The sequence below is a fragment of the Protobothrops mucrosquamatus genome, unplaced genomic scaffold (genome assembly GCF_001527695.2).
Source record: "Protobothrops mucrosquamatus isolate PMUCROS unplaced genomic scaffold, P.Mucros_1.0 scaffold861, whole genome shotgun sequence".
Lineage (NCBI taxonomy): Eukaryota > Metazoa > Chordata > Lepidosauria > Squamata > Viperidae > Protobothrops > Protobothrops mucrosquamatus.
The window spans coordinates 274,382-293,366 of NW_015387116.1; the positions used below are offsets into that span (position 1 = coordinate 274,382).

At 41.6% G+C, this 18,985-nt stretch overlaps 1 protein-coding gene across 1 annotated transcript; it reads left to right on the forward strand.

Moving 5' to 3' along the window:
* Positions 1 to 960: 960 nt before the first annotated feature.
* Positions 961 to 18,775, forward strand: CLDN11 (claudin 11). The gene is made up of 3 exons (XM_015819126.1): positions 961 to 1,186; positions 7,270 to 7,434; positions 18,517 to 18,775. The coding sequence occupies exons 1-3, from the start codon at positions 961 to 963 to the stop codon at positions 18,747 to 18,749; spliced, it is 624 nt and encodes a 207-aa protein (XP_015674612.1). The 3' UTR covers positions 18,750 to 18,775.
* Positions 18,776 to 18,985: the final 210 nt, after the last annotated feature.

Below are 18,985 nucleotides of genomic sequence, written 5' to 3' on the forward strand. Positions count from 1 at the left end.
AAACTCACTTAGCAAATTTCTCACTTAGCAACATAAATTTTGGGTTCAATTGTGGTTGTGAGTCATAGAATACTTGCAATGTGTAGAGGCTTAAGGCACATGACTGGCCACAACCTTTCCAGAGAAGATAAATCAGCCCAACCATGGAGTGCCATCAGAGTTACTCTGGGTGCCTGAAGCTTCTTTTAAGCCAGGACTCTTCAAACTTGGCCCTTTTATGACTTGTGGACTTCAACTTCCAGAATTCCTCAGCCAGGCATTCTGGGAGTTGAAGTCCACATGTCATAAAAGGGCCAAGTTTGAAGACCCCTGTTCTAAGCCAAAAGCATCCACTTTGTCCTTAAACCATCCCCAACTTCACCCAATGTAGAAAAGAGACTGAAAATGCCCACCAATCCATCTGCTGTACTCCGTCTATTCCAAAAGGTGCAAATATAAATCTGAGGATCTGTATTTACCCCCACTTATTTGCTGCAGTGGTTTTCTCTGCAAAAAGTGTGCTGGTGTGCCTGCATGTTGTAGAACAAGACTCTTCAGAGAATGGGCACAGTAATAAGCTGGCCTTTTGTGCTCCTCTTCTTTGGAAAAGGATGGCTTTCTCTAATACATGTTTCCTCAAATCTTTTCTCAATGCGTTTTCTAATTTAGGATCAGGCCTTGTTTAAGCTCCAACCTAAATGTGTACTCTCTACTCCCCTTTCCCTTTCTGCATTCACTTTTCCTACTGCGTAATTGCAGGAAGTTTTAAACAAAGGGAAAAGGAGAACAAAACTTGGCACATTTTGAGCCACCTCCCTCCATCTGTGTGGGAGCAGTCTCCTCCCAGGGGCTGAGCTAAGAGATGCCAAGCATCTCCATCCCAGCTGATCTCCTTTCAGTGCCTTTAGCTGACCACTGGCAGTCAGACCCTCGCCTTGTTGCTTACCAGTTTTTCAGTGTTCAGCCAGCCTTAGGAGAAGAATGGTTGCCACTTGTTTACATCTTACTGGGTTTGTGGCTAGCTTTGTTGGCTGGATTGGCTTGATTGTGGCCACTTCCACAAATGACTGGGTTGTGACTTGTGGATACACCATCACCACTTGCCGGAAGATGGACGAGCTGGGGTCCAAGGGACTGTGGGCCGACTGCGTCATGGCAACAGGGCTGTATCACTGCAAGCCACTGGTGGATATCCTCATATTACCAGGTATGGATTATCCAGCAACTGCCAAGGACTCCCAGCTCAAACTAAACCCCACAGCTTCGGTGCTGGCTTATTATATTTTTAGATAGGACTTCTTAGGGGAATTTGGGAATGTTTGGTAGAATTGCTGGAAAAGTTTCAAACAACGTTCCAAAGATTTTACAGGCTATGTTTCAACATGGAAAATGATAAAGAATTAGAACAGACAAAGAAGTAATATGTGGGGAAATCTAGTTATGTTTGTTTAGAATCTCAATCACAACAGCAACAAATTGAGGGTTAATCTTTTATAGAAAGGGTGCATTTGAAATTGTATTTGAATAAACAGAGAGAGAGAGATAAATTTGTGAAGGAATTTATGAAGTGAGGACACCAGTGAAATAGAGTTGGAAGAGACCTTGGAGGTCTTCTAGTTCAACCCCCTGGTCAAGCAGAAGACCGTGTACCATTTCAGACAAATGGCTGTCCAATCTCTTCTTAAAAACTTCCAGTGTTGGAGCATTCACAACTTCTGGAGGCAAGTTGTTTCACTGATCAATTGTTCTAACTGTCCAAAAATTTCTCCTTAGTTCTAGGTTGCTTCTCTCCTTGATTAGTTTCCATCCATTGCTTCTTGTTCTGCCTTCAGGTCCTTTGGAGAATAGCTTGACACCCCCCCCTTCTTTGTGGCAACCCCTGAGATATTGGAAGACTGCTATCATGTCTTCTTTTCATTAGATTAGACGTACCAAATTCCTGCAATTGAGGAATTCTACGCACTGAATTTTTCCCAAGAACCTCCTAGGACATCATAATGTATCAGTGTAGTATATAATAATAATAATAATAATAATAATAATAATAATAATAATAATAATAATAATAATAATAATAATAATAATAATAATAATAATAATAATAAAGTTGGAAGGGACCTTGGAGGTCATCTAGTCCAACCCCCTGCTCAGGCAGGAAACCCTATACCATTTCGGACATATGGCTGTCCAGTCTCTTCTTAAAAACTTCCAGTGTTGGAGCATTCACCGCTTCTGGAGGCAGGTTGTTCCATGGGTTAATTGTTCTAACTGTCAGGAAGTTTCTCCTTAGTTCATATGTATGGATACGAGCAGTGTGGCCTTTTGCAATTGAGAGATGGAAAATTTATCAATGCACAGATTTTCTAAGTGCCACCCAAGATTTTTTTTTAGTGTGGTATTCAGTGTGCCCAGTGACCACCATGGGACCATCATAGTTGCTGTATGCCATAATCTTTTCAGTTTTGATTTTCAGATCTTCTCCAATTCTTTGTCTTCTGTTATTATTATGCACATGCTCAGATCATAATATCCCAATTTCTGGCAAATGGAAACATTCAAAAGGGGCAAAAATCAGGCTAACAGTAATAATTTTTTTTAATTTACTTTCAACCCAACTTCCGGACACTGTGGCATTGGGTCATCTTTTAAGCCTTTAAGCCTTTGACTCCACAGCCAGGCCCTAATTCCTAGAAATTACCACTTAAATTTGTTTGATTCTGGATATTCCACATCTTGGGGTCTCTATTTAACTATCAGTAAAATGGGACTCATAGACGCTTTGGCATTTGTCTTAAAATAGGTTGGGCTTAGGGGCTACCTGGTAAATCCTGTTTATAGTATCAGGCAGGTCTTTCCCAGCCTGGAATGAAATCTAATACACCATCTGCTCTGTATCACGGAGCTCTTTTTTATTGGTGGGTTAGCTTCAGTGACTTCGTGTGGGAATGGAGACAATAAAAATATTTTCCACACTGTATGGTGTAAAATACAAAGCTATACAAACAGTAACAGCTGAATTCTGTTATTCCAGCATGGGAAGTTTGTGCTATCAGGGAGGATATGTTTTAGAATCCCCATGTCAAAAAAAAAAGTGGGTTTTTTTTATGGCTCTCTATCCTATTAGACCATGACTTTACAAGAGTCACTTTCTCCAGGAAGGATATGTTTTTTCTGATAATAAAGAACTAAACAAAGGGTTAGCATGATAATTAGCATTATTATTAATAAATAGTGTTCATAGTCATTATCACTCAGTATTAAAGCTATGTTTAAGATGTTCCTCCTCTTCTCCAGATTTTAGGATTTGTATACATGTGTGCATGCATGTATAAAAATCCTGTGTGCTTGCACACATCCATTATAAAGGATATAAAGATTATGACAATAATATTTATAATCCACATATAATGCGCACAGCACACACACACAGAGAGAGAGAGAGAGAGAGAGAGAGAGAGGGAGGGAGAGAGGGAGGGAGATACACATATAACCAGTGCTTTTTTTGTAAAAAAAAAAAAAAAGGTGCCGGAACTCACACATGATACACAACCCGCCTTGCCTACCCTACAAGGTTCCATCCAAAAAAGGTGCTGGAACTCCGTTCTGGGCGTTCTATGACAAAAAAAGCCCTGCATATAACATTTAAGAAAGTTGAAAATATTAAATTGAGAGGATTGATCACATTGTGTGGATATGACATAAAACAATGCTTAAAAGATGCAACAAATTAGAACCATGAAATATTTTATGTAGTCACAAACCTATAAGTTTATTTCCTAAATATCTCTTATATATTATTATACTACATATGCAGTTGAGGGATAATAGAGAAAAATATATTATTATATTATATATAATATATTTTTTCTCTATTATCCCTCAATTGCAGGTCAGTGCCTTGACTAATTACTTGAGGCTGGCTAGTGAGTTCCTGATTAATGAGAGATTCTAACTAGGAGCTTGACCTTGCCCAGCCAGTATGATATCATTTTTAAAAGTTTGGTATATTGGTCTTATTTCATTGTAACTTTATGAGCAACAGTTTGATTGGTAAAAGTTGGAAATAGCCTTTTATATGTTGCTTCATGGACTTATGGAATTCCCTGCCACTGGATAGAAATGACCACCAAGTCAGAGGGCTCCAGGGAGGACAGGTTTATTAATGGCCAGTTTCTATGTAATCTCCTAATTCAAAGATTCATCTGAATATCAGCTGATGAAGATTGATAGAAGCTAGAGGGTTTTCCAGAAGTTCCAATTAAAAGCTATTAAATAGGATGGAGGAATAGACAGTCGTTCCAGAAAAGGTGATGTTATATTCTGCTTTTCTTATGTACATGATTGGTTTAACTAACTGCATGATTAGTCTGCAAATATCCACAAATTTAAGCATAACATGAAAACTGAAGTAGGGAAATGTCCCTTTCGGGAATTACATTACTCTAATAGTTAGAAAAGATCTGGCTGAGATATATACTCATATTTTCTGCATACTTTGCAGGAACTTCAATAAATCAGTTCCAATTCCCATATAGCATAAATTCTAAAAACCCCAGGGAACATTAGTGTAGAAGGACTGTAAATTTTATTCAATTTTTTTCCCTGTGAATACATTTCCAGGCTGAGATGTTTTAAATGCTAATCTTTTGACGGCTAATCTTTTGCAGCAGATTTCAAGTAATGGGTTTTTAAGGTCGGAATACAAATACTTTGATTAAAATTTTAAAGTCCCCAATAAAATAGCACCTGCAAGCTGGAATTCTGCTCACTTTTAGCAACATGACATCATGACCAGCCAGCATAAACTCAAACTATAGGTTATTCCTCTCTGGAAGACCTTCTATAGTCCCAGAGTGTTTAACTGACTGCTCAGTTCTACATCAGCTCCTGTTTGCATATAATAAATAAATCTAAGTTTCATACTTCTCATTCTCCAGTTTGCTGATATCAGTTTTCTCTAACCTGGAGTTATTCTGATGTGCATGATTGTAAATCTCATTATCTTCAAACCTCTAGAGGTCCATGCAATTATTTTCCTCCCCTAGACCAGAGATCCCCAACCTTTTGGGCACCAGGGACCAGTTCCGTGGAGAAAGGTTTTTCCATGGACCAGAGAGTGTGTGATTTTGTGTGCTGCCTGCATCCTGCAAATGGGGCTTCGCTTGTTTGTGTGGACCAGTTGCTGGCATGCCACGGCCCAGTACCGGTCCATGGATCAGGGGTTGGGGACCCCTGGCCCAGACCATATTCTTACATCAACCTTGTGGGGTCAGCTCTAGAAAGAGTACAGAGAAGAGCAACAAAGATGATTAGAGGTCTGGAGGCTAAAACATGTAAAGAACGGTTGCTGGAATTGGGTATGTCTAGTTTAATGAAGAGAAGGTCGAGGGGGGACATGATAGCAGTGTTCCAAGATCTCGGGGGCTGCCACAAAGGAGAGGGAGTCAAGCTATTCTCCAAAGCGCTGAAGGCAGGACAAGAAGCAACGGATGGAAACTAATCAAGGAGAGAAGCAATCTAGAACTAAGGAGAAACTTCCTGACAGTTAGAACAATTAACCAGTGGAACAACCTGCCTCCAGAAGCGGTGAATGCTCCAACACTGGTGGTTTTTAAGAAGAGACTGGACAGCTATTTGTCTGAAATGGTATAGGGTTTCCTGCCTGAGCAGGGGGTTGGACTAGATGACCTCCAAGGTCCCTTCCAATTTTATTATTATTATTATTATTATTATTATTATTATTATTATTATTATTATTATTATTATTATTATTATTATTATTATTATTATTATTATTATTATTATTATTATTATTAGCTAGAGGCAGAGACTGTGACTAGCCCCAAGTCTTCCAATTGTTCTATAGGGAAATGCAGATTTAAATCTAGATGTCCCAGTTCAAGCTCCAAAACACCAACCCCCTGTTTTATTTAAATCTGATGTCATTAGCAAGTTGCAGTCATAAAGCTCTCTTACTGCCTCCTAATAGTGAAGATGATTTACTGTTATTTTCTGTAACTGTAATTCTGCAAGTGACAGGAACATGGTTCAAGCAGTCCTCGATTTACAACCGTTCATTTAGTGGCTGTTTGATGTTACAACATTATAAAAAGTGATTTAGGACCAGTTTTCACACTTACGACCAGTGAAGCACCCCTCCCCCATGGTCACATGATAAAAATTGGGGCGCTTGGCAACGGGCTTTTATTTGTCACCGTTGCGCCGGTCCAGGATCATGTGATCTTCATTTGTAACCTTCCCAGCTGCCTGCTGCCGAGCACAGTCCACGGGAGAAGCCAGATTCACTTAACAACCGCACGATTCGCTTAACAACCGTGGCAAAGCAGGTCATTAAAATGGAGCACAGCTTAACAACTCTCTCGCTTAGCCGCAGAAATTTTGGGCTGAGTTGTGATTGTAAGTCAACCTGTGGTTGGAAGAAGACAAAAACCTATTATCACCCTATACTTCATTTAGAAATCAATTTGTCAGCTCAGAGAATTCCTAGGCATTCTTCCTTCACTTTTCGCTAGTTTTTTAGCCTTGGAGATTATTATTTTGAGCTGATTGGTTGGTTTCAGTCTGCTTGTCAGCCTATTATTCCAAGTAAGAAAGTTTCCACCTCTCCCTTTTAGAGGGTACTTGGCATGCACAGGGGCTTCACTGCAGAGCAGGGGTCCTCAAGCATGGCCACTTTAAGACTTGTGGACTTCAACTCCCAGAATTCCCCAGCCAGCATGGCTGACTGGGGAATTCTGGGAGTTGAAGTCCACAAGTCTTAAAGTGGCCATGTTTGAGGACCCCTGGTGCAGACCATCGTACGTGTACCTGACTTTGTGGCTGGGGCGGGCATTCCTGTTGGGTTTTAGTTCACCCCAAAATCCTAAAACTGACAATTAGGAAGAAAATGATAAAAATAGCTGATGTCACTTTCTGGAAAGTTTGATATAAAGTAACAAGCCAGCATGTTTGCCAACACCACAGGAAAACAACAAGAACAACAACGAACCAGTTCAAAACTGTAGACTCTGCTTCCTCTGTTGTGTTGTCATCTGTGCAGCCTTTGGAAGGGAAGGGCTGTCCTTTCCTCTCTGGAAAAAAAGGTTGTCCACCCCTGCTTTAGAGGTCCCGCTGAGAGGAAGTGCAGATGGACATTCTCAGTCATGCCAATGGATTTTTCCCTCTGGGAAAGGCCTTTGTTTGGTAGTTTCAAGTGTCGAGGACACCCCTGTTATTTAAAGCAGATTGAACACTATAGGTTTGCAAATTCTGAAGTCTTTCTTCCCACAGGGTATGTCCAGGCATGTCGGGCCCTGATGATTGCTGCCACAGTTTTGGGACTCCCAGCTGTTTTCCTCTTGGTGACTGTTTTGCCTTGCATTCGGATGGGCCATGAACCTGGAGTGGCTAAGTATCGGCGTTCTCAGCTGGGCGGAATCCTTCTAATTCTCTTGGGTAAGGTTTCCCCCGTGTCTCAATTCTCTTCCTCAGGTGCTAATCAAACTCTAACCTAACAAGTGAGAGATCCACAAAGCTGTGCTTGACCCCAGGATCATAGTTATCATCACTCTAACATGGCACAGAGCCAGCCTCTCGTTGAAGGCTGCATTCAAACATGCTAAATTAACCTGTTTTGAATATCTATACCAGGGGGTCTTCAAACATGGCCCTTTTATGACTTGTGGACTTCAACTCCCAGAATTCCTCAGCCAGCGTGCCTGGCTGAGGAATTCTGGTGGTTGAAGTCCACAAGTCATAAAAGGGCCAAGTTTGAGAACCCCTGGTACAGAGCATCATACATGTACCTGACTTTGTGGCTGGGGCAGGCATTCCTGAGGAATTCTGGGAGTTGAAGTCCACAAGTCATAAAAGGGCCAAGTTTGAAGACCCCTGATCTATACAATATATTGAATCATACGTTACCCAAATGGCACTGATCTGCCTAACTCACTCTAAACCTCAACAAATCTAACCAATGTTAACATGAATGGAGCTTAAGATGTTGTGTAAATGCATCTACTTCCTGAGCTGGTTAAGCATTGATGCAAGACTCCATCCATTTTATAATAGACAATTTTTTGGAATACAGATAGTCCTTGATTTACAATAGCAGTAGCAAGCAAACTCAGTGGGGCAGGGTGGGTGGGTGGGGGGTGGGAAGCTGGATTTGCTTAATGACTATGTGATTCACTTAACAATTAGGGTGATCACTTAACAATTGTGCCATTAAAAGGCCATAAAATCAGGCACAACCCACTTAACAACTGCCATGGTTAGCAACAGACCATTCCATCTCCAATTGGGGCCATTAGTTGGAAACTGCCTGTAGGTACTTTATGCAGATATGGTAGGCTTCTCTACATTAGTAAATTAAGGTGCTCACTATCCAACCTTGAGTTGGAAGAAAGTAATGCTGGCATAAAATGTCCTTTTCCAGTTGCTGATCCCTATCTTGCCTCTGTTCCCAGCTGCTACCAATGTACCTGACTTCCAAGTATTAGGTGCCAGAGCTAACAGATTTAAAGTTCCTTGAGGATGTATTTGAGGTTCATGGTCACACTAAAGGGCCTTCCTTCCAATTCTTATCTCCAGTCCTCGACTCAGTGAAAAAGATGCCAGTATAAACTATGCTGCCCCAATAGCAACAGCACTTATATACCGCTCCATAGTGCTTTACAGCCCTCTCTAAGCGGTTTACAGAGTCAGCATGTTGCCCCCAATAATGTGGGTCCTCATTTTACCGACCTCGGAAGGATGGAAGGCTGAGTCAACCTTTGAGCCGGTCAGGATCGAACGCCAAGCTGCGGGCGGAGTTTGCCTGCAGTGCTTCATTCTAACCACTGCTGCCACACAGCATTCATTTAGTGACTGTTTGAAGTTACAACGACACTGAAAATATGATCATTTTTCATACTTACAACTGTTGCAGCATCCCCATGGCCACAGGATCAAAATTCAGACACTTGGCAACTGGCTCATATTTATAACAGCTGCAGGGTTATAGATATGACAAGCAAAGTCAATGGGGAAGCCAGATTCACTTAACAACCGGGTTACTAACTTAACAACCGCAGCGATTCACTTAACAACTGTGGCAAGAAAGGTCGCAAAATGGGGCAAAACCTATTGTCGCACTTAGCAACAGAAATGTTGAGCTCAGTTGTGGTTGTAAAATGACCAAGGAAAAATGACCAAGGATGAGAGAACAGTTGAGGATCACCATGATGGGGAAGCTTGTACTGGGACTGGCTGGTTCACACAATTGCCAAATTGGAAGCAGCTATCAAATTCAGAGGGGTTGTCATTTTTCAGGAAACCAAAGAGGTCAACTGAGTTTTGTTAATACAGAATTCTGAAGATGATTGTCCCTATGTGTCCTCCTCCCCCTACTACTGGGCTGTTAGGTTTATGTTGGTCTGGAGCAATTCTCATGTAATGTATTTTCTTCTGATCAGTATGGAAGACCCAGTCAGTATCACCCTGACAACAATGGCCAATACAATCATGATTAGCACCTGTGCATTTTTGAGCCTTGCCATCTCACAACAAGAGGCCTTGGTGTCTTTTTTCACCAGTTTATTTAGCTGAGGAGGAGGAGAAGGAGGATGGGATGGCCAAGAGGAGAGTAGGTTCTTTGTGCTGCCTTGCCCTGAAGTGGACTCTCTCCTTCTGGCAGCCAGCACTGACATCATGCTTTATTATAATGGATGCCCAGTTTCCACCATACTGGAGAAGATGTGTCCAGCTGCAGTAGAGATTTCCAAGTTCTCTGCAATTTGCAATATGTAGTCCAAAATCCAACTGTTCCAACAGGTTAAACAACCAAAGACCTAGAGAGACTGACAGCAAGGATAAAGAGGTTAGAGATTTCTAGATGTAGCCAGACTACAATTCCAAGAGTTCCTAACCATTGGTTATAATGATTGGAACTACTAGGAATTGTAGTTAAGCAGCTTAACTTAGATAGCTACGCAGAACTGAAGCCAGATAATGCCTGAGTGCTACTAATCAACTCTCTAGACTAGCCTGGAAAGTTGAAAAAGCATCCTAAAAAAAAGGCATCACTGTACAGTATTATTCCAACGAAACTACACGGAAGAGGTGATGAAGACATGAGTAGCTGAGCTTGCTTCAAAGGAACTTTATACTCTGGATGGATGCACCTTTCTCAGCTCTTATCTTATTAATATTAGCCATTTAGAGAGAAGTAAGTAGTGGGGTACCACAAGGTTCCGTCCTAGGCCTGGATACTAAAACATACGAAGAACGGCTGCAGGACTTGGGTTTGGCTAGAGTCTAAAGAAAAGAAGAACTAGGGGTGACATGATAGCAGTATTCCAGTATTTGAGGGGCTGCCACAAAGAAGAGGGCATCAAACTATTCTCCAAAGCACCAGAGGGCAGGACAAGAAACAATGGTTGGAAACTGACCAAAGAGAGAAGTAACCTGGAACTAAGGAGAAACTTTCTGACAGTGAGGACAATTAACTAGTGGAATAGCTTGTCCCAGAAATCATGGGCGCTCCATCTGGAGATTTTTAAAAAGAGGCTAGACAGTCACTTATCTGAGATAGTATAGATCAGTGGTTCTCAACCTTTTTAATGCCGCGACCCCAACCGGTCGTAAGTCGAGGACTAAACCGGTCGTAAGTCGAGGACTAAACCAGTCGTAAGTCGAGGACTAAACTGGTCGTAAGTCGAGGACTACCCAACCGGTCGTAAGTCGAGGACTTTCCCTGCCCGGGAGCGCCGCACATGCGTTGTTCCGCCCCCTGCGCCAGCTGAGGCGTAGCTGGCAAGCGGCAGAGACGGAGCAGGCCGACCACCAGCTGGCCCAGCCCAAGGGAGGTAAGGCACCCGCCGGAAAAGGGAAAAAAAATGGCGGACAAAAAAATGGCAGACAAAAAAAATGGCGGACAGCCTTGCTTGGCGACCCCCGTGAAATGGTCGATCGACCCCAAATAGGGTCCCGACCCACAGGTTGAGAACCACTGGTATAGATTCTCCTGCTTGAGCAGGAGGCTGGACTAGAAGACCTCCAAGGTCCCTTCCAGCTCTATTCTATTCTATTCTATTCTATTCTATTCTATTCTATTCTATTCTATTCTATTCTATTCTATTCTGTCAGACATTTGGGGAACCGCAGACTCAGCATATCTGGAGGAGGCCACCTGAGAAAAGATTGCTTTAGAGACCATCCCTAACTCTTCTTACTTGTAATTCCAATCTTCTTACATCTGAAAGTGAGATTCTACTCCACATCTTACAGATCTGGTGGTTGCAGATTTATAGGATTTTTTCTTCTTCTCCTCCTCCTCCTCCTCCTCCTCCTCCTCCATCACTAAAGAATGATATTAGGGTTGAAGCCAAATTGTTATCATTCTTGTTTCTGCCAGCCTCAAAACGCTATTGTGAAGGATTGTGGCTAAGCTGCCAAAGTCACCATTTCTTCATTATTATGGTTTCCATTTTCACAAACCATTGTATAGTTTGTTTCCACTTGGCTTAGCATAATGTATAATTCTAGTCATTATGATTGCTATATGCAAACTAGACACTATGGCTTCTTCAACGGATCATTAAAAAAAAAGGACAACTAGATTTAGCCTCATGTGTGAATGCAAAAATTGAATGAGGCTGGAATTGAGTTGCAATCAGTTCTCTTTTAAAAATTTGTCTAGCATATTTTGATAGTGCTATTGCCTTTAGTAAAGAAACTATGTTTGAAAATGGAAAGATAACTTCCTTAATAACGAAGGAATGGTGACTTTGGCAGCTTAGCCACAAACCTTCACAATAGTGTTTTGAGGCTGGCAAAAATGAGAATGATAACAATTTGGCTTCAACCCTAATATCATTCTTTAGTTATGTCGCTCATAGATTATGTGACAGACGTTCTTTGGATTAATTTCAGAACTTTTCACAAATGTATTTTTTTTTAAATATAAGGTTCCCTAGACTTGTCTTTGTATTTGCTAATACTTAAATAAACTATCTTCTCTTTAATCACCTGGCATAAAAGTTGTCCTTCAAAGTTACAAAGCAACACAAATACATGTTTTCGAGTGCATAGACTCTGTAGGGGGTGTGGGATAGAAAATTATTTGTCCTTGAAGAGGCTAAGGGAAGCCCTAAGGCAGTGGTGGCGAACCTTTTAGAGACCGAGTGCCCAAACTGCAACCCAAAACCCACTTATGCATTGCCGGGTGGGCGTGGCCACTGAGTGGGCGTGGCCACCGAGCTGTTGACTCGTGCTCACTCGCTCGCTCGCTCGCTGTCCGCTCCGACTTGTGCTCGCTCTCTCGCTGTCTGCAGCAAATGCTGCTTCCGCCAAAAGTTGCTCCTTTTATAGCCTGTCGCCTATTCCCAGACTGCGCATGTGTGGAGAGCTGCGCATGTGTGGAGAGGAGGGAACAGCTCGGCCCAGCAATGGCTCGCGTGCCACCAGAGACGGCTCCGTGTGCCGCCTGTGACATGCGTGCCATAGGTTCGCCACCACGGCCCTAAGGCTTCCAGAATGGGAAAGTCAGAAAATGAGTGTCCATTAGCTGGTATTTCCTGTGTTCTATTATTGGCCCAATTAAGCTGCACAATGATTGGCTGAAGACGTCCATGGCAAACTTCAAACTCAGAGCCATAATAATTGTGCCCTGCTGTTGATTGGCAGATAGGAGAGAGCGGAGGAATTGTAGTTTCGTTTAAAACAATTTGCCAGTGGGAAGGATATTGATGTGGCAGAACTTATTTATTTATTAGAGCTTTATCCTGCCTTTATCACTTTATATGTAAATCAAGGCAGGGAGCATGCATAATACTCTTTCCTCCTCCTATTTTTCCCACAACAGCAATCCTGTGAGGTATGTTGGGCTGAGAGAGAATAATTAGTGCAAAGTTACCCAACTTACTGTTTTCATTTCCTAAGGCAGGACTAGAACTCACAGTCTCCTAATTCCTAGGCCAGCACCTTAACCAGCCCACCAGATTGGCTTTCAATATACACAATATCTCCTGTTTGCATTTTTCTACTACTCTGAAGCCTCCAGGGGGGCTCCCTTTTCTCATCTTGGGAAAAAACTATGGGAAGTTCCGTTATGATATCTTTTTTTAAAAAATGATTTAATCGAAATGTGGGAAGCCAGAGAAACTATAAACTGCTGAAGAGATTATTGTTCAATGGGAGATAGGACATTCACATCCGTCTCTTGGCTACTTGCAACAAAATCAGTTCAGGAATATATTCTGAGTTGAAGTCCACAAGTCATAAAAGGGCCAAGTTTGAAGACCCCTGAGGTAGCATCTAAATTTAAATAAATATAAATAAAATAAACCATTCTTTTCTGGCAATTCAAACACTGTAAGAAGGCAAATTAGCCCAGTTGTAAGGAAGAGCCCTTTGTTGGCAGCTAATTAGTTAACGCATTCGTCTGCAAGCAAATCTTTGAAGCCAGAAGAATGAGAGTTGAGCCATTCATATGAATTAATTTGAAAGAACAATCATAGTCTCGTTCCATCCAGCTTCTCTGGGCTGGTATTTCCTAGCTGTGCTTGTCTGTCCAAATGTATTGGTCGAATAGCACCAGAAACATCTGGATGTGCATGAGGGGTCATCTGGGGTAAAATGGCAACATGACCAGATGATCAAGGCCCTCCCCTTTTTTATGCTCATGTGATGCCTGCGAGACATGTCAAAAAGGCAGAGAGTTAACTGTCAGTCATTCTTGCCATTTTGATGCTTTTGACCCTCTGTAGATGTACTGGTCTGGTCTGAGGAATCCAATACAGGACCTAAAGCAAATAATCAAGGCTTACTGCATTTGCTGCTGATTCTCCCTCCAAAAAGTATTGAGAGAACAACCCCTCCCAAAAAAGGGATGTGCTCATATTTGTACAACTCGGAAAGGCAGGAGAAACTAATGTATAAGTAACAGACGATGTAAGCATACATATTCATTGATAAAGGATCTCAAGTTATTATAAATAATTTAGTTCAAGTTTCTTCCTGGGCCTATTTCAGAAATCAAAAGGGAGGAATAAACCAATAAGATAATAAAACAGGAAAGAAAACATCTATAAGTCAAGAGTAGGAGAAGAGTTTGGGAATGCTAGCCTCTAAAATTGCAATTCTGTGGGATTTGTTCTACTAAGATTACAAAATTTGGCCTTAAATCTCTACTAACTTGATTTAATCAATTCCATTTATCTAAGAACTGATTTAGATGCAGTGTCCCTTCAGCAGAATTCAGTTTAGAACTGCTAGGTTGAAGTTGGTTTTAATCTTTTATTAAAGTTTTTAATTACTGTTAAAAATATTTTTTTTAAAATATTGTGTATCACATTTGCACCGTTTGTCTAAAAAAAAAAAAAGCTCTCAGTGCTTTGTCTTTTTATATCCTGGATGAAGAGGGTGATCTTTATTTGAATACAGTCCAGCAGCATCTATGTTGTGTGTGTGTGGGTGTATGACCAATGGCAATTACAGCTTTGTGACTGAAGCTTACTTTTCACAATTGCTGTGATCTTGTCCATATCTACAAAAAGGCAGGGCTTTTTATTTGTGTTGTCACAGCCACCAGTTTGACTTTTTGGACCCTCTCTGTGGACATTTCGTGAGCATCTGCAGGTTTTCTCTTCTTTCTTCTTCTTCTTCTTCTTCTTCTTCTTTCTTCTTCTTCTTCTTCTTCTTCTTCTTCTTCTTCTTCTTCTTCTTCTTCTTCTTCTTCTTCTTCTTCTTCTTCTTCTTCTTCTTCTTCTTCTTCTTCTTCTTCTTCTTCTTCTTCTTCTTCTTCTTCTTCTTCTTCTTCTTCTTCTTCTTCTTCTGCTGCTGCTGCTGCTGCTGCTGCTGCTGCTGCTGCTGCTGCTGCTGCTGCCATATCTGTTATTGGACATTGGCTATCATGTTGGCGATCCTGTTTTTATCAGCAACCGCATGAAAAAGTGCTGCTGAGTTTTGTCCAAACCAGTCCCTTAGATTTTGAAGCCACAATGTTCTTCTTCTGCCTGGACCTCGTTTGCCTTCAATCTTTCCCTGGAGGATTAAATGGAGTATGCCGTATTTTTCTGGGTGTCGCATCACATGTCCGAAATATTCTAATTTTCGTTTTTTAATTGTTTTGATGATTTCCTTTGGCTTTCCCAGGCAGCTTTCTCTGCTTTTCTCAAAAGGATAGTTTGACCCCTGAACAGATGCCAATGGTTCAGTCTTTGCTAAAAGAAACGTCCTTGGCTGGTGGAAAGAAGGGGGAAAAGGAATGCAAGTTAGCAAAGCAAAACAAGGACAAAGCAAAGACAGAGATGAAGGTGCCGACTAGAACAGTTAGAGACGGAGAATGGAAAAAGAGATACATAGAGATAAAAAAGGGAGAGTGTATGGTCTCATTGTAAATCTGCTTCCTCTTTGTAGGAAAGTAGATTCAGGTTAGGAATCAGCAGGAATCAGAAGATCCTCAGGAGGTCTCACTTTCCATCAGGAGATTAGAGACTTGAGACCAAAAGAGTTGAAAATTTGTAGCTCAAGTTGCACTGAGCAGTCCTTCGTGGTCTCTGAGCTTGGTTGTTTTCTTGCAGATGTTTCATTACCCAACTAGATAACACCTTCAGTGCCAAGTTGGGTATTGAAATGTCTGCAAGAAAACAACCAAGCCCAGAGACCAGCAAGGACTCCACACCTCTCTGGAACACTTTAGTGGGTCCTATACCAAGCAAGGGGCTGGATTAGATGATTCCTGAAATCCCTTATAGCTTTATGATGGTATGGTTTTCTGACAGCAACATTTCTTGGTTCCAGATACTGTTTTAAAATGCTGCCCCTGGATATGATAAAGAGAGTTACCTATTAATGCAGAGATTTCAAGTCCTAATGTTCCCACTTCTGCTCTTCTCTGAAGCTACCTAAATCACTGTGGAATTAATGGAATCTCCAGACAAACACACTCTCCCTTCAACATTTCGTAGGTTGCTTGAAAACTTTATGGCAGGGTTGCTCACAGACGGTTAACAGTGTCCATCATGGACTTGGATTGGATCAGTGGTGGCGAACCTATGGCACGCATGCCAGAGGCGGCACTCGGAGCCCTCTCTGTGGGCACACACACCGTTGCCCCAGCCCCGCATCCTCCCATGACCCCCTCCTCACCAGCAGACCTCTGAAGGAGAGTCGCCCGTGGGTGCGGCCCATGGGCAGCAGCGCAGCCAAGGACAGGGCAGCGGGGACAGGACTCCGCCCTTGCGCCCCATCGCGTGCAGATAATGCTGCGCAGCATGGGTGGAGGGTGTGGCCACCATGGCGCTGCTGGGCTGCCTGGGTGATCTGTGGCAGGCCGTGGAGGTGGTGGGTGGCCCAGCGGGCAGGGCGGAGTAGGGATGGGGTGGGGGGTTTGGGCACTTGGTCTCTAAAAGGTTCGTCATTCACTGGGTTGGACGTTTGATGCTCTGGGAGATCCTAGATAGAAACTATTTGAATTTACTAAGCTCCCGTCATCTGTCCTGCTCTTTTCTCTTTTTAACAGCTGCAACTTTGCTTGTGACATCCTAGTCCTGGAGGCCTGGCAATGGGGTTATCCCTCTTAAGTCAAACATTTGATCCCTGTTTTCTATTTTTTCCCTGTAATTTTCTTCCTTTTGTAGCCTCGGGATTTTGACACTGCCTTATTATGTTTTCCATGTGGTCTCTGGGACACCATAGGTTCTCCTAGCGTTTTGTTACACTTGGGTTCTCAAAAGAATTTAAATGATTGAATCCAGTGTGTCTCTCCGCTGCAGGCAATAAAATAATTGGCCAGTTCAGTTGTCAAGTCATTACTTGACAAGATGGGACTTCATATTTTGACAGTTCCATAGTGTTGGATTCTTATGGCATAAATGTAAAATAGAATAATTTTGGCTCTTTAAAAAGCCCTTGGCACAGTGGTGTGTGGGGACCAAAAAGATCAGGATGGTGGCTCCCACTGTGTGACCCATGCCACACTTCTGTTTTATGGGCATGCAATGTGTCACACCCACATTAAAAAGAACCTGTGCAATTTTGTGTGTCCCATTTCAGTGCTCCCCTCTCAAGCATGCCCTCTAATGCCTTGCTGAAATCTGATGTCCAATTTCTACATCCCTTCCCCCAAAAGGCATCTATTATTACTGTTACAGAAGACATTTATAAGCTAAGGAGAATAGGACAAGAAAAGATGATGTTATCTAATCTGGTAACGAAACATTCAGGAAATAAATTGAAACAAGCTTTGGAGAGCAAACCACTGCCAAAAATCTAAAACCCGAGCCACAAGTATTTTCTATTATTTCAAAGGCATCTATTATGTTATCTTATTCTCAGAACGATAGAGAATTTCTTTTGGATTTCTCTTAGTGGAGCATTTACACCGACTCGGTTCTTGGAGGAAGAAAAAGATGCTGCTGCAATCCTTTGTTCTATTATACTCTGAAGCTTCTTTGGTTGCCCACATTTTCCAATATATCTAAAAAGTGACTGTGGAAAAGTCTCTTCTTAATGATTTCTATTGGGATTTAATGGTCACATGGAAAGCCAAGGGTACTTCAGATGGTTGAAGAGCTGATTGCAAAATAAAAGACAGATTGCACAATGAAATTTTATTTCCTTCAAAGTAATAACTGATTTTGATGAGATGGACTCTTGACTGAGCATGCTTAGAATTTTTATTTTATTTCAGTGTCTAGTTAATTATTCAGGGATCTAGTTCTTGCAAGGCCAAATTATATGATTGGAGGGAGGAACATTATCTCCTTTCCTTACACTAAAAAAAGACGCAAGAAAGAAAAGCATAATGAAAACAGTAGCAAAGAGATGGAAAAAATGACTTCTGATAGAATCCTCAATAAAAATAGAAAGGAGTCTATTTCAGATTCACCAAAGGGAGATATTTCTTCACAATATATAATGCATTAATTCAGTTTGCTACCTCAGGCCACTAGGCTTTGGTGTAGTCGAAGAATGAAGATCTAAGAGTTAACAATCCCATATTCTGCTTAGCCATGTTTGGAAATTAAAAAAAAAATGGTCACAAGTTTATTTTGCACCTTAAGCCAATGAGTGAAAGATAATTGTTAAGTGCTTGAGCATTTAAGAAATAGTACTTAATGTATCTGCTTTTTAGAGAATTCATTCAGAAAAATGTCTATGGAGATTCTCAGTCACCCAGTCATCCATAGTTATCCCAAAGATGCTTTTTCACAAGGCAACTGGACTTGTTTTTCTTTGAAGATGTTTTGCTTCTCATCCAAGAAGCTTCTTCAGCTTCAGAGCTGAAGTGAAACGTCTTCAAAGAAAAACAAGAAAGCCCAGTTGCCTTGTGAAAAAGCATCTTTGGGCATTCAGAAAAATTAATCAAAAGGCTTACACGACAACATGTTCTAATAAGTGCCGTTGATATGACTGCACAACATTCTGACCTTTAATTTTATTTTAAACATAGGTACACATTTCAGACACTTGTTAAATCTAGGATTTGTAAATTGCTGTGGAATTCTAGACTCTGTGATGGGCTGCAGTGATTTTTTTTAAATGTTTCCCCAGCTCTGTGTGGCATTGTGGCTACCATTTGGTTCCCTGTGAGTGCTCACCGTGAAACCATGATTATGAGTTTTGGATATTCCCTCTACACCGGCTGGATCGGATCGGCTCTTTGCCTCTTCGGTGGATGCATCATCGTTTGTTGTTCAGGTGATGCTCAAACGTTTGGAGAGAACCGCTTCTACTATGCTTCTGGATCCAGCTCTCCCACCCATGCGAAGAGTGCCCACGTATAAGAGCTCCCGAAACTTCCCAGGCCTTGGAGAAACATTTTTTTGGCACAAGTGGAAGGGTTTACATTCAATTTTTGGTCTTCCATCTACTTCCACCTTCCACCTTCTAAGCTGCATCGGTTGTAGAAGATAGAAAAAACAACAACAACCTGGTGTTTGTAAAGCGTAAACACCCCATTTCTCTGAATAGAAATAGCAAATAAAGATCAAGCTAGGTCCAGACACAGTCTTCTTTGGTC

Excerpts from the sequence above, each read along its gene's own strand:
- CLDN11 (XM_015819126.1), top strand. The coding sequence starts at position 961 with ATGGTTGCCACTTGTTTACATCTTACTGGGTTTGTGGCTAGCTTTGTT. Across the intron at positions 1,187-7,269 it reads GGATATCCTCATATTACCAG|GGTATGTCCAGGCATGTCGG; the intron begins GTATGGATTATC and ends TTCTTCCCACAG. Across the intron at positions 7,435-18,516 it reads AATCCTTCTAATTCTCTTGG|CTCTGTGTGGCATTGTGGCT; the intron begins GTAAGGTTTCCC and ends ATGTTTCCCCAG.